General features: G+C 42.5%; 1 protein-coding gene across 2 annotated transcripts in view; it reads right to left on the bottom strand.

Annotated features, from left to right (window-relative positions):
- The window catches only part of LOC126328052 (kanadaptin-like), a 224,401-nt gene that overhangs the window by 75,449 nt on the left and 133,056 nt on the right, over window positions 1–15,896 (bottom strand). For both annotated transcript variants that reach the window (XM_049995979.1, XM_049995987.1), the window contains exon 4: window positions 3,958–4,088. In XM_049995979.1, the coding sequence (XP_049851936.1) occupies window positions 3,958–4,088 (131 nt within the window). The remainder of the gene's footprint in view (window positions 1–3,957; window positions 4,089–15,896) is intronic.

The following is a 15,896-nucleotide window of genomic DNA, read 5'->3' as shown; positions in this document are numbered from 1 at the left end:
CCCATTCCACTGAACTGGATTCGACCTCTTGGGGATGTTCTCTTACTTGACAAATGGGAAATTAATGGGCAACAGCCTTTACTGACTACAGCACCTGCTATGCTGCCAGCAAAAGCTGTGTCAACTGTTGAAGCTCCAGAAATTGCAATGTTCCTTCTAGAAAACAACACCTGGATGAACTGAGTACCCCATGTGAAGAATCATTGAAAAGTTTGCTGGTCAAGACTAGTATCAGAGAGAATTTTATGTTGCGATGTCACCCACAGGATGACAATTGCCTATCAAGAAGACAACAGTGCTGAGATGTCACGCATATGCATGCACATCCTCCATATGAAGCTCTACTACAGTCCCGAGGTGTAGACTGACAATGAAGACTTCTTGTTCAAGGACACTGAAGTTCCAGTAGACGATCACGGAGCTTCGAGAGGACGGTCTACCTTCAATGCTCAACACAGATAAGAGGATGTGACAACATGACCAGAATGTGAGAATCTGCCAGTGTTGCCATACAGAGGACCAATGTCTACATCTAGATCTAAGATACTGTAGCCAGTCCAATGTGAACTTCTGGAACAGCAGGTCATCATTTGTTCAGAAGAGGGAGCAATGCCACAAGCTATGCTGAATTGCAGTAATGAGTAGTAGCTATTATCACTGGCTGGCATGCTGTGAGTCACAATTTCAAACCTCACCACCAGCAGTTATGTTTGTATACTCAGGAATATTGTGCGTTTGTATGAATAGCAACACCCTTCATCCAGGAATTCAGTTCTGTTGTACTGCATACTGGTGTTCAGTAGTAAGTCTTGTACTCTACTTGACAACCCTGCGTTTGGATTTGAACTTGATTCTGGTTACTATGTCAACATACTGTTTTGTATTTTAGCTCTTAGATTTTTTAAACTTTGCTTAAAAATTTGATTTCAGTCACCAGTATTCTACTTTTGTGTTTCTTAGTTAATGCCCAAGATTTGCTTTCATGTGATAGAACAGACGCATTCGTGTGAAGTTCTGTCTCAGCATTCTTGTCATATAATGCTAGGACTACAGATGTTAGCACCTCTTTAAGGACAAGGAAAGATTTTTCTTGCACCTTGTTCTAGGAAAATTCAGTGTCACCCTAAGCAGTTTCTGCAAGACATAGCTTGGTGCAGAATCCAGTAGTATAAGCACATTTCGAGAAAGTTTCATCAGCTATGTATCCTGGCTTGTCTTGTCACCCAGTGTTTTGTGCATTGTGCCACATACCATTTGAAGCTTGTTTAATTTATAACTGATGTTGATATTTTCATAGCTAATATCCCAGTGTTACAGCTGAAAATGTGATCCCGTTCCATGGGTGGTTCATCTTGTTCTATTTTGAAGTGTACTAGAAATTTACCTTTGAAGGTTATTACTTTTTTTCCCCTGACTTTTTGAATGATAGTTGTTACATATTTGATTTTCATGGTGTATCATGAACTTGAGGTCATTTTCTGTCTTCTGAATAATTATTTGGTCATCAGCAAAGAGCAGTTTATTTATAAGCATAAATATATGGTCATTAATAGATTCTATTGACAAAAAAACACAAATGGTTATCTTTTGCAGTGATTAGTACATCTGGTACGGTGCAATGCTCCAGTCAATACAGTGGACTTCCTTCTGTACAAATTACCTGAACACCGTTATTATTACATAGAGTATCATACATGAGCATATGAAGAAGTATATGATTATTCATTGGAGAGCAATGTTCCAGCCTGTCAAATTATTCTAAATGTACTGTCCTTAGTAAATGTTTCTATGAACAATAAAGTCTGTTGACTTAACAATATAAGAAAAAGATAGATCACACACTGAGTTGCAGACAGTTACAACACAAAAACTGTTAAACATTTAGCTTTTGGCCATAGCCATCTTCGGAAAAGGAAACACACACACACACACACACACACACATACACACACACACACACACACGCACATATTCATTTACACAAGCAAGCACACCTCATGACCGCCATCTTGGACCGGAACACAACTGTCCAATAGAACGGAAGCAGCAGTCTGGAGAGGGTTGGGAAGGGGAAGGGGAAGGGACAGCATGGTAGAAGAGGTTAAGCATGCAGGGCTTGCCACTAAGTGGAGCACCAGGATAGTGATACCAATATAAAAAGCTGTGCAATGATTGTAGCAGAGCTGGAAATGGCTGCTTCCACATGTGGTCCAGCCTATCGGTTTTCATAAGCCTGTCACAGGATATGAATAGGAAATGCTGTGTGGGTAGACTGGACAGGTCTTGCACCTGGGTCTTCCACAGGGAGATGATCTACATGGGAAGTGGTCGGTGTTGGGATCAGGATTGGGAGTGGCGTAGGGATGGACGATGATGTTGTGGAGGTTGGGCAACAGAACACCACTTTAGGAGCAGTGGGGAGGATCTTGATTAGGATGTCCCTCATTTCAGGGCAGGACAATAAGTAATCGAAGCTCTGGCGACGAAGGGGCTCGTTCTTGAGGAAGTTTGGAAGATTGGGGGTGTGAGGAGAAATGGCACAGGAAATCTGTACTCCACAGTTTGCAGAAACTGATGGTTCACACGGTCTAATTTCTCCTTGTGGAAACAGCATATTAGAGCATCAGCAACATCAGAACATTTCATATTCCAGTAAATTCATTGCTATAAACCTGCTTTACTACATCTCAAAACTGGCTAACCTTGTTATTGGTCTCTCTCTCTCTCTCTCTCTCTCTCTCTCTCTCTCTCTCTCTCTCTCTCTCTCTCTCTCTCTCTCTCTCTCCCCCCCCCTCTCTCTCTCTCTCTCTCTCTCTCTCTCTCTCTCTCTCTCTCTCTCTCTCACACACACACACACACACACACACACAAGCACGTACACACAACAACAACAACAACTCAAAGGCATGGTTGCTCCATAGTGCCAAAAATTATAAGTGTAAAAACAGAAGGCAGGAAGAAATGGAAATGGACTTCATCACCACATTTCAATATTTTTATCAAGACAACAGGCAATATAGATAGCTGCGATACATCTTCAGAAAGTGAAATGTATACTTCACATAGCAATTCCATTTCATTCAACAGAGGACAAATTATTAAGAGAAAAGAGAGAAAGTGGCTTTAGAAGACACAACAAAGAAATGAAATCACAACAGAAACAGTGAATACATTAGGTAAAAGATGGAAGGAAGAAAGAAGTGAATAAAGTCTGTGGGAAAAAACTATACTACTAGAACTGAAAAAAGTCTTTATGTTTCTGATAAGTGTCACTAGACACTATAACAATATTATGAAAAGGAAAGTGGTTACTCACAATATAGTGGAGATGCTGAACTCACACAGACATAACTCGCACACACGAGCGTAGTCTCAGGCAATTAAAACCACACTGCGAGCAGCAGCACCAGTGCAAGATGGGAGTGGTGCCTGAGTGAGGGTAAGGAGGAGGCTGGGGTGGGGAGTGGGAGAATTAGTAGGGTAGGGGTGGTGGACAGTGAAGTGTTGCAGGTTAGACAGATGGCTGGAAAGAGGTAGAGGGGGGAAGGGGGGTAGCAGAAAACGTAGAAAGGTGGTGGTGAGTTACATTTGCATGAGTGTGTGTATGTGTGTATATCCTCTATTTTTGACAATGGACAACTGGCTGAAAGCTTCATTTGTAATAGTCTTTTTCTTGTGCCTATCTGCAACTCATGTCTCTGCTATATGGTGAGTAGCAACTTTCCTTTTCATAATATTGTTACATTCCATCCTATATTTTCCAATGCTTGATTTTTACTACACTCTATAAGTTACTCAATATGACGATGAAGATGAACATATTACTTAAATGTTGATTTTGCACACGATACATGTTACACAATACAATATTTCTATTGTAAGGATATTATCATGTTTGTGGGGGGGGGGGGGGGGGGGGGAAGCAAAAGCCAGAAAAATTAATTTTTGTTTTTTTACCGTGAGTAGCTTGGCGTAACATTCCGAAGCGATCCAAAACACGACAAGCTTCGAGAGCACACTGCACCACAGACTCTTTCTTTTTACCCTTCACAAGAGCCTCAGCAATTATTCCGTTCCCAATTGGAAGCCTGAAGAACAGTGAAAACTATTAGATAAAGCACAAATACTAAATACAGGCATAAACACAATCAGGACTTAACAACAGTCACAGTAAAAAGAAAGTTACAAACAGCTATACAAGATTTTCAAAACAAATGTTCCAAATTGTCTGTAAAGGAAAGTTTACAGTCTATGAATATGTTACCAGTTTTAACTTATGACAATGATAAAACTGTTCGAAAAATAAATGACAGCAAAATGCTGGTAGTTACTGGTAGAGGTGTGGGAGATATGATAAAAAGGAAACAACCTGGTTCAGAATTATGAATTATTTAGGAATGAAGGAGACGATTCACTGAAAAACAGAAGCATTGCGTCATTGATAGTTACACAAACTAAAGGTAGAGAGCTTCACTAGCTTTTGGAATGGACTTCCTTTTTCAAATCTGTAGAAAAAACATGCACACAAACATACGCACATACTCACAGCAAACGTCTGTCTTCCTACAGTGTGCTCAATCGATCGAAAGCTATCTAAGCTCTGCACCTTTCATTCGGGTATCCGTCAATGACATAGCGCTTCTGCTTTTCAGTTAGTTGTCTCCCTTATTCCTAAATAAAAGGAAACACCCTTTTATTTGGGGGCAGGGGAGCTAGGCAATACCAGAAAAATGCAGCAGTAATGTGTGGGCAAGTGGAACTATAAACAACAATGGAAAGAAGATTACAGGAGGGGGACTTTGTGCACAAGGGGGATGGAGATGGTGATAGTGATAAAGTAGCTTGTCTCTTTCTTCTCTGTCATCTTATTATTTTTAGGGTTATAGATTCAAGTAGAATGATATTTGGGCAAAGCAGAGAGAGAGTATAAAATGGAGAGCGGCAATGGCAAGAAAAGCATTTCTGAAGGCAAGAAATATGTTAACATCGAGTATACATTAAGTGTCAGGAAATTTTTTCTCATAGTATTTGTATGGAGTATAGCCATATTTGGAAGTGAAACATGGACAGCAAACATTTTAGACAAGAAGAGAATAGGAGCTTTTGAAATGTGGTGCTACAAAAGGATGCCAAAGATTAGATGGGTCGATCACATAACTGAATACAACTGGGGAGCAACGAAATCTGTGGCACAACCTGACTAGATGAATGGATCAGTTGGTATGACATATTCTGAGACATCAAGGGTTCACCAATTTAGCACTAGAGGGAAGTGGGATGGGGTAAACATCATAGAGAGAGACCGAGACACGGAATACAGTACTCAGAGTCTGAAGGTAGGAGATTGTACTAGTTACTCAGAGAGAAAGGGAGGAAAGGAAAGGGACTGTTGACGTAAGCTGCATCAAGACATTATGTGGAATCAGTGGTGACGAGTGAAAATATAACTGATGGGCAATGAATCCACCTTCTTCAGTGCGTATGAAAAAATATGCTCGACCTCCTGCGAGAATCTTTGCAAGCGAGCGCGGAGGACATGGAGAGGTACTACAGATATGTGGTGGTAGATGAGGGTGAGGGTTGGCTAAGAGGCGCGCTAAGATAGTCTACGCAGTTGCACCAAACGTCGTGTTCCAGGAGGACAGTGGTTAATGCAACTGCTTAGTAAGAAGAATATCCTGGGTTCAAATACCAGTCCACCACACATTTTCACTCATCAATGTTGATTCCACGTAATGTCCCGATACAGCTGACATCAATAACCCAATCCATTCCCTTTCCTTACCTTTCTCCCCCTCCAACTTCAATTTACATATAATTTATCACAAGTGAGGATTCTGTGTGGTGTCCTATTTCAGACATGTCTACAAGAACAGACATCATGTATTCACATAACTTTTTGCTAATTTTTGGCAATGAGGGCCCTCCGAAGGTCACTGCCTGAGATAACAGACAACTCAGTTTTCAAAATTCTGTAAGCAGCAAGGGGTACAACACCTTCTAGTGGCACCGGTCCACTTCTAATGTAATGGAGAGGTGGGAGGGTCAGTGCGCACTTTCAAGGAGAAAATGGGGAAAATAACGAAATCCTCTCCACCAAGAACTGTGGACCTTGCCGTTGGTGGGGAGGCTTGCGTGCATCAGCAATACAGATAGCCATACGGTTGGTGCAACCACAATGGAGGGGTATCTGTTGAGAGGCCACACAAATGTATGGTTCTTGAAGAGGGGCAGCAGCCTTTCCATAGTTGCAGGGCCAACAGTCTGGATGATTGACTGACTTGGCCTTGTAGCAATAACCAAAACAGCCTCGCTGTGCTTATACTGTGAACGGCTGAAAGCAAGTGGAAACTACAGCCGTTAGCTTTACTATATGGTTAAATGATGATGACGTCCTCTCGGGTGAAATATCCCGCGGGTAAACTAGTCCTCCATTCGGATCTCCGAGCGGGGACTACTCAGGTGGACGTTGCTATCAGGAGAAAGAAAACTGGCGTTCAGTGGATCGGAGTGTGGAATGTCAGATCCCTCAATCGGGCAGGTAGGTTAGAAAATTTAAAAAGGGAAGTGGATAAGTTTAAGTTAGATATAATGAGAATTAGTGAAGTTCAGTGGCAGGAAGACCAAGACTTCTGCTCAGGTGAATACAGGGTTAAAAATACAAAATCAAATAGGCGTAATGCTGAAGTAGGTTTAATATTGAATAGGAAAATAGGAATGCGGGTAAGCTACTACAAACAGCAGAGTGAACGCATTATTGTGGCCAAGATAGATACGAAGCCCACGCCTACCACAGTAGTACAAGTTTATATGCCAACTAGCTCCGCAGATGACAAAGAGATTGATGAAAATTTAATAGTCACGGGTGACTGGAACTCGATAGTAGGAAAAGGAAGAGGAGGAACCACAGTAGGTGAATATGGAAGGGGTGTACGGAATGAAAGAGGAAGCCGCCTGGTACAATTTTGCACAGAGCATAACTTAATTATAACTAACACTTGGTTCAAGAATCATAAACCAGGTTTTAAATTGTAAGACATTTCCAGGGGCAGATGTGGACTCTGACCACAATCTATTGGTTATGACCTGTAGATTAAAACTGAAGAAACTGCAAAAAGGTGGGAATTTGAGGAGATGGGACCTGGATAAACTGAAAGAACTATAAGTTGTTGAGAGCTTCAGGGAGAGCACTAGGGAACGATTGACAAGAATGGGGGAAAGAAATACAGTAGAAGAAGAATGGGTAGATTTGAGAGATGAAAGTGAAGGTAGCAGAGGATCAAGTAGGTCAAAAGACGAAGCTAATAGAAATCCTTGGGTAACAGAAGAGATACTAAATTTAATTGATGAAAGGAGAAAATGTAAAAATGTGGTAAATGAAGCAGGCAAAAAGGAATACAAACGTCTCAAAAATGAGATTGACAGGAAGTGCAAAATGGCTAAGCAGGGATGGCTAGAGAACATATATAAGGATGTAGAGGAGTATCTCACTAGGGGTAAGATAGATACTGCCTACAGGAAAATTAAAGAGACCTTTGGAGAAAAGAGAACCACTTGCATGAATATCAAGAGCTCAGATGGAAACCCAGTTCTAAGCAAAGAGGGGAAAGCAGAAAGGTGGAAGGAGTATATAAGGGTCTATACAAGGGTGATGTTCTTGAGGACAATATTATAGAAATGGAAGCGAATGCAGATGAATATGAAATAGGAGATATCATACTGCGTGAAGAGTTTGACAGAGCACTGTAAGACCTAAGTCGAAACAAGGCCCCGGGATAGACAACATTCCATTAGAACTACTGATAGCCTTGGGAGAACCAGGCTAACAAAACGTTAGTGAGCAAGTTGTACGAGACAGGCAAAATACCCTCAGACTTCAAGAAGAATATAATAATTCCAATCCCAAAGAAAGCAGGTGTTGACAGATGTGAAAATTACTGAACTATCAGTTTAAAAGCACGGCTGCAAAATACTAACGCAAATTCTTTACAGACGAATGGAAAAACTGGTAGAAGTTGACCTCGGGGAAGATCAGTTTGGATTCCGTAGAAATGTTGGAACACGTGAGGCAATACTGACCCTACAACTTACATTAGAAAATAGATTACGGAAAGGCAAACCTACATTTCTAGCACTGGTAGACTTAGAGAAAGCTTTTGACAACGCTGACTGGAATAATTTTCTTCAAATTCTGAAGGTGGCAGGGGTAAAATACAGGGAGTGAAAGACTAGTTACAATTTGTACAGAAACCAGATGGCAGTTATAAGAGTTGAGGGGCATGGAAGGGGAGCAGTGGTTGGGAAGGGAGTGAGACAGGGTTGTAGCCTCTCCCTGGTGTTATTCAATCTGTATATTGAGCAAGCAGTAAAGGAAACAGAAGAAAAATTAGGAATAGGAATTAAAATTCATGGAGAAGAAGCAAAAACTTTGAGGTTTGCCGATGACATTGTAATTCTGTCAGAGACAGCACAGGATCTGGAAGAGCATTTGAACGGATTGGACAGTGTCTTGAAAGGAGGATATAAGATGGACATAGACAAAAGAAAAACGAGGATAATAGAATGTAGTCGAATTAAATCAGGTGATGCTGCGGGAATTAGATTAGGAAATGAGATGCTTATAGTAGTAAATGTGTTTTATTATTTGGTAAGCAAAATAACTGATGATGGTAGAAGTAGAGAGGATACAAAATGTAGACTGGCAATGGCAAGAAAAGCGTTTCTGAAGAAGAGAAATTTGTTAACATCGAGTATAGATTAAAGTGTCAGGAAGTCGTTTCTGATAGTATTTGTATGGAGTGTAGCCACGTATCGAAGTGAAACGTGGACAATAAATAGTTTAGACAAGAAGAGAATAGAAGCCTTCGAAATGTGGAGCTACAGAAGAATGCTGAAGATTAGATGGGTAAATCACATAACTAATAAGGACGTATTGAACAGAATTGGGGAGAAGAGGAGTTTGTGGCACGACTTGACTAGAAGAAGGGATCAGTTGGTAGGGCATATTCTGAGGCATCAAGGGATCACCAATTTAGTATTGGAGGGCAGTGTGGAGGGTAAAAATTGTAGAGGGAGACCAAGAGATGAATTCACTAAACAGATTCAGAAAGATATAGGTTGCAGTAGGTACTGGGAGATGAAGAAGTTTGGACAAGATAGAGGCCGGCCGGGGTGGCCGAGCGGTTCTAGGCGCTACAGTCTGGAACCGCGCGACTACTATGGCCGCAGGTTAGAATCCTGCCTTGGGCATGGATGTGTGTGATGTCCTTAGGTTAGTTAGGTTTAAGTAGTTCTAGGGGACTGATGACCTTATAAGTTAACTCTCATAGTGCTCAGAGCCATTTGAACCATTTTTTTGACAGGATAGAGTAGGCTGGAGAGCTGCATCAAATCAGCCTCTGGACCGAAGACAACAACAACAACAACAACAACAACAACAACGAAATCCACACCATCAGAAGATGCCCTTACATCGTACAAAACCACATTGATGGCAGGGAAGAGATCAGCCGAGATGCTTCCAGCAGGCAACCTCCGACTCTCCTCACTCTGCTGTCACTGCTGGACCGCCACTGAGCCTAGGCTACCATCTGCAATCGGTGCCAGGCAGGCACTGTGGCATCGGCTTAATTGTTCAGGCACTGTCTGACCTGTGTTCTGGCCTCGATCTGCAAATCACAAGGCAACCTGTTGTATAAGATCACTGCTAAGAGCAACATGCTAGTCACACCAGGGGTCACCTCTGGAAATTCCAGACATACCGTATAACCTGTGGCTCCAGCTGGATACGAAGCAGCTGCGATCCGATGCTCTGTCATCTCTCACCGGCAGTCGACCCCCACAACTAGTGAATACTAACTGGGCTCTATCATTCACAACTCTATCTGCTTCAGCACCAGCTGACCGGCATTCCACAAATGACAAAAGACCCCATCATATCTGAAACGATCTGGTCGATCAGTGTGATGTTGTAGATGTGCAGAACCTCTCAGATCTGTCACTTCGCTCCACACATCTGAGATCGGCGTGGAACAAATGAGGCCAATTTCATATGTCATCCTGGTTGGACAGGAGGGGGTGGGGGTGGAGATGCTGTAGCCAACTTCAACAAAACCTAATATCTAATTATAGGAACTTTTCTTCTAGTTTTAACTAATACTACCTCCTATAGGAATACGTGATCCATTTTTAAATGCCATGCACTTTAGTTGCACTTAAGGAGAAATATACAGTCTCTCCTTGCACAGAATGAAGATACAGCGAAAAATCCCAAAATGTTTGCCCCCAATAAGTAGAGACTACAATATGATGAAGTGGTGTTACCATTAAAAACCTACATAGGACCAATGAGTGAGGTGATGTAGCAGTTATTGCAATTAACTCATATTTGGGAGCCAGATTCAGTGCAGGTTTTGCTGGTTTCCTAAATGAACTTAGGCAAATGATATGGTTTCTTCCATCAGTCACCCTTTCCCCATCGACACATTGCTCAATAACTAATAACGATGAGGTCAACAATAAGTTACAGGACTTGTAGCAACCAAATAATACACAAAGCCGATCCAAGTCACATAACTATGACTTTATTCACAACAACTGAACATTGGGACTCCACAAGATGCAAAACGCTGGTGTGTGTGATATAGACTAGAAATAGAACAAGAGATTCAATCGGCAATGGTCTGCACATACGTAGGCACAGGCCGTCGGTAGACGGAGTGGAAGAGACCGATCCGTGAGCACGACTTCTACTGGTGTCCTCTAGTGGCCAGCTCGCACCGATACAGTTGGCGAGTGATACGGGCAGCAACCCACACTCGGTGCACTTGCACTCATGTGCACTGGTAGCAGGATACGGCACACCTCTCCCTCACGAGAAACGGGTGCCCAGTGGACGGAGGAGATGTCGGTGGCCTGGCGAGACACATGTTCGTCAGATTCACAGCGGTGGCAGTCCTTGACAGTGGAGAGAGCGAGACGGTGTGCTAGGCAGGCACCAGAGCAGAGGGCCATAAAGTGCAGAGATGCTGTCACGCACGGTGCCAGTGGGCCCGCATCGCACCTGGTGACAGCGCCGGAGAGGAGGGTGCTGGAGCCATCTCTGAATCGTCATTGTCGGCAGACAGGTCCCAGTGTGGACAAGACGGAGCTGGAACCCCGTTGTGCTCCTCGTGAAGAAGGCAGCCGATGGAACAGGTGCTCCTCCGCAGTCGGCAACAAATGGCTCGTGGCACAGGACAGTGGGGTGGACTGCGGTGACAGGGGCCACACTCATGAGCGAGTAGCTTCTGGCAGAGAGTGGAGGCACGACACACCGAAGTGGTGTGCTACTGGCCTGTCAGCCGTACGGATATCAGAAAGGCAGTGGTGGACAATGGCAGCTGGTATCCACTCGGGCCAGCAACCGAAACCTCGTGCCCACACCGGCAATCCGGCACAGAGTAGCCAGACGAACCCGAGCGTGACAGGTGGGATGCAGGCCGTAGAAGGTGGAGGAACGTAAGTGGCTGTCGGCCAGGCTCTGCTCCCTCACAGATGAGAAGTGACAGGTGGTCAGCAAACGGAGAAGGGCGTCCTCCAGGAAGGAACCCACAACAAAATTTTTCATTTCAGACTCCAACGTTTGCACTAGTCATTCTACCTAACTCTTTGACTGAGGGTGGAATCGCGGAGCCATATTGTGATGAATGACATGATGGGAACAAAACAATTGAAAGGTGTGAGAAATGAAATGGGTCCCATTTTGGAAACTAAGGTGTAAGGCAACCCTTCAACACAAAATCCCTGAAAAGTTTATGAATTGTCCTCGACTGATTTTGATACACACCTGAGAATGTAAGAAAAGGAGGAAAATGTGTCCACAACCAAGAGCCAATAGGAATTCTAGATGGGACATGCAAAGTCTACATGAACGCATTCACATAGCTGATGTGGAGCAGGCCTAGGGCATGGAGATGACCCAAAAGCTACCTTTTGGCAGTCAAACTGTTCACAAGCACAATAAAATAGACAACCCTGCTATCAATCTCTGGCCAAAAAACATGTCTCCTAGTTAACAGTTCTTATTTTAGTGTTCAACCCTGAGGTTGGTTTGCAGCAGAGCGCCATTCCTCTCTTCTGTCTGCCTTCCTCTTCATTACCACGTATGTCTTACATCCAACGTCATTCACGATCTGTTGCATGTGTGATATCCATGGTTGCCCCCGCCAAATCCTTCCCTCAATAGCTCCTTCTGCTATTGTTCCAATGATGACGTGTCGTAGGATGTGCCCTACAAGTTTGTCTCTTCTTGTTTGCATGTGCTTCCACAGAGATCTGGTTTCCTGTACTCTTCTAAGCACCTCTTTGTTTGTTACTTTGTCTCTCTAGCTGATCTTCATCATCCTTCTATAGCACCACATCTCCAGGCCTCTAGCCGTTTTCTCTCTTCTTTTCCTATCATCCAAGTTTCATGCCAGTATAGGGCCACACTCCAAACGAAACCTTTCATGATACGTTTCCTTATTTTCAGACTGATGTTGTTGCTGGTGAGTAAGTTCCTTCTCCGATTAATGCAATTTTGGCCTTTTGTATTCTGGTCACAATTTCTTTCCGGCTTCTACCATCTCTTGTGATTTCGCTTCCCAGGTAATTAAATTCGTCTATCACTTCCAGCTCCTCTCTTCCAATTCTCATTCTCAAAGGTTCATATTCTGCTCCTGTACTGCAAACCATCACTTCAGTCTTTTTCTTGTTTATTCTCATTCCATACTGAGAGCATAGAACTTCTTCCATTGTTTTGAGGATTTCCTCTAGATCTTCTTTTGTCTCCGTGACTATAGCAATATCATCTGCATAACATAGCATATCTATCTTCTGTCCATTAATTTTGATCCCCACCTCAGTAGTTTCTTGAACTTGGTCTATAGCTTCCTGGATGAAAGCATTGAATATAAGAGGAAAGAGAGCACATCCTTGCCTTACCCCTTTTCTAATGTTTCCTTCTTGTTCATGGTGACAGTTCCTAATCACTGCCACCTCATTCTTATAGAAGCTGAGTATCACACATATGTCTTTGTACTTTATTCCACTTTTCCTCAGCACTCTGAACATCTCTTGCCAGATAACGTTATCAAATGCCTTTTCCATGTCTACAAAGGCAATATAAGTTGGTATATTTTTCTGTCATTGCTTTTCGATAACAAGTCTCAGTGTCAGAATCGCCTCTCTTGTTCCCAATCCCCTTCAGAAGCCAAACTGATCTTCACTCAGCATATCCTTCTTCTCTTCAATTCTCTTCAGAACTACTTTTATGAGAATTTTTTATGTATGTGATATTAGGCTTAGAGTTTGGTACTGTTTGCATTTTGTAGCTGCTGCCTTCCTTGGTATAGGAAATATGATACATTTCTGCAAATCTGTTGGTATATCTCTCCTGCTTTATAGGTGGAGCTAATAAGTTTAAGCAGCATCATTTTCATGCTGTCACCAGCATTCTTCATTAGTTCTGCAGGGATGTCATCAATGCCTGTTGCTTTGTTGTCCCGTAGTTCTTTTAGAGCTCTGTCAAATTCTTCTTGCAGAATGTCATCTTCGTCTACTTGCTCTTCTCTTCCTATTACTTCCTCCAAAGGAGGTGTTGCGGCGTACAACTCCTCTATGTATTCTTTTCATCATGTCTTCACCAAACAGCAGTTTCCCCTCTTTATTTTCTATTGTGCCTGAGAGTATTGTTTTACGTTTGTTAAAAAATTAATTTACTGTTCTGTAGGCTAAATCAGTTCTTCTGCTTTGCATATTTTCTTCCACTTCTCTGCACATTTCTTCAAGAAAATTTTCGTTTGCTTTCCTAGCTTCCCTATAAACTAAATTCCTTAGACTTCTGTATTCAGCTTTTTCTTGTTCATCAGTTGCATTTTTGTATAATCTCCTGTTTTCTATAAGCTCAATAATATCTGCTGTAAACCATTTCCTCTTGTTTTTGGGTTCAGTTCTTCCAACTATCTTTTCTGTTGCTTTGTATATACCAGATTTAATTTGATCCCAGTCTTCATTTACTCCACCATGTTGAAAATTCTTAGCTATGTTATCTGTTTAATGAGCATAGCACTTTGCCAGTCCCTCAGTTTTCAGTTTTTCTAGTCCCCATTTAAGTTTTACTGGCTTCTTCTTCAAACGTTTGAATCTCAGTGAACTTTTCATCAGGACTAGGTTATGATAACTGCCTATTTCTGCAGATGGATAGCTCCTGCAATCTTTTATCTGGTTCGTAAAACGTGCTTTCACTAGACTGTAATCAATCTGTTGTCTCCTCAGGTCTCTAAAGGCCTTCCCTGTGTATCTTCTTCATTTGTGATGTTGGAAAAGTGTGTTTGCAACAACTAATTGGTTCCTTGAGCAGAACTCGAAAGCCGATCTCCTCTTTCATTTGTTCTTCCATGTCCATATTTGCCAACAATTCCTTCCTCTAGTTCTTCACCCATAATCACGTTCCAGTGCCCCCTGGCAATCAGGTTTTCATCTCCCTTAACATTTCCCATTGCATTACTTATTTCTTCATATATTTCGTCAAAGGTGGCATCTTCTTCTTTGGATGTTGGCATGTATATTTGTATTATCACAGTGTCCTTTGGTTTAGTTTCAAGTTTGACTAGTATTATTTGAGAGCTACATTGCACATACCCCTTGACACATGTGCCATAGTTTTTCCTCAAAATTATTCCAGCTCCTACCATTCCTGGTCTATCTTGGTCAGTTCTGGTGTGAATGACTCTGTATTCCCCAGACCAGAAATCACTCAGTTAAGTGTGTGAAATTCCCAGTGACCCCAGTAGAGAAGGTGTAGTACCTCATGCCCCAGTGTGGTGGGAATGACTACTGTAGGAGAGAAATCTTCCATGGACAACAGCAAAACACTGTCAAAAACAGTGAGGTGATACTGTAAAGAAAATTGGTTGTGCAGGGTGTCCAAAGCCCAACCTGGAAGTTTATCTGGACAGCCCTGTTGAACAAACTGAACCACCCAGTGGAGCACTGGGTTGAGAGCAACAGCAGTTGCTATGGGTGAGCTCATACATGGAAGACCCTTGACTGCAGCCTGTATTTCAGTATCGAGATGGAAGCAAAGCAATTTTTCATGATCAAAGATGGCACCAGGAGCCATAGGAAGTCAGGACAAGGCATCTGCATTGCCATGTTTAAACACAGGCCAATACTAGATTTTGTAATTGTAACAAGACAAAAACAGCACCCAGCACTGTAAGTGATGTGCTGCATTGTCAGGCAAGGAAATGTGATGGTTAAACAAGGAAAGCAAGAGTTTATGGTCAGTAATAAGGTGGAACTTGGAGCCATACAAGAAACATGAAATTTCTGGACAGCACAGACTATATGGCAAGAGCCTGTTTTTCCCTTGAGGGTAACACTGCTGGGCCAGTGAGATTTGGAGGTGAAGGCAACAGGTCGTTCAGAGCCGTTGGCTTATCAATGGGCTAGGAGCGTGCCAATATGCTGGTCCAGAAAAGCATGTTCACAATCCTGGCTCCAGCAAAACATACAATCTTGTGTAACAATGCATGCAATGGGTGTGCCAATGTGGCCGCCCAAGGCAGAAACTTATGGTAGTAGGGTATCTTCCCTAGAAAGGTCTGAAGCTCCTTCATGGATGGGGAGTGAGGCATCCTACGAGACATCAAACCCAAATACAGAATAGAAGATTGAAAAAAACTGAGATTTTGGAAGGTCACACCACAAGCATGCAAACTGTAAGACAGAAAACAATGTGCACAAATTTTTCAAGTAATCTTCCTGTGACACCAATATCATCCGGACAATTAATGCATCCTGGGACAAGCACATTCAATCGCTCTAAAAATCACTGATAAATAGCAGAGGCACTAGCCACACCAAGAGGAAGG

The sequence above is a fragment of the Schistocerca gregaria genome, chromosome 1 (genome assembly GCF_023897955.1).
Source record: "Schistocerca gregaria isolate iqSchGreg1 chromosome 1, iqSchGreg1.2, whole genome shotgun sequence".
In the NCBI taxonomy this organism is placed as follows: domain Eukaryota; kingdom Metazoa; phylum Arthropoda; class Insecta; order Orthoptera; family Acrididae; genus Schistocerca; species Schistocerca gregaria.
This window is presented reverse-complemented; position numbering and strand designations above follow the sequence as displayed.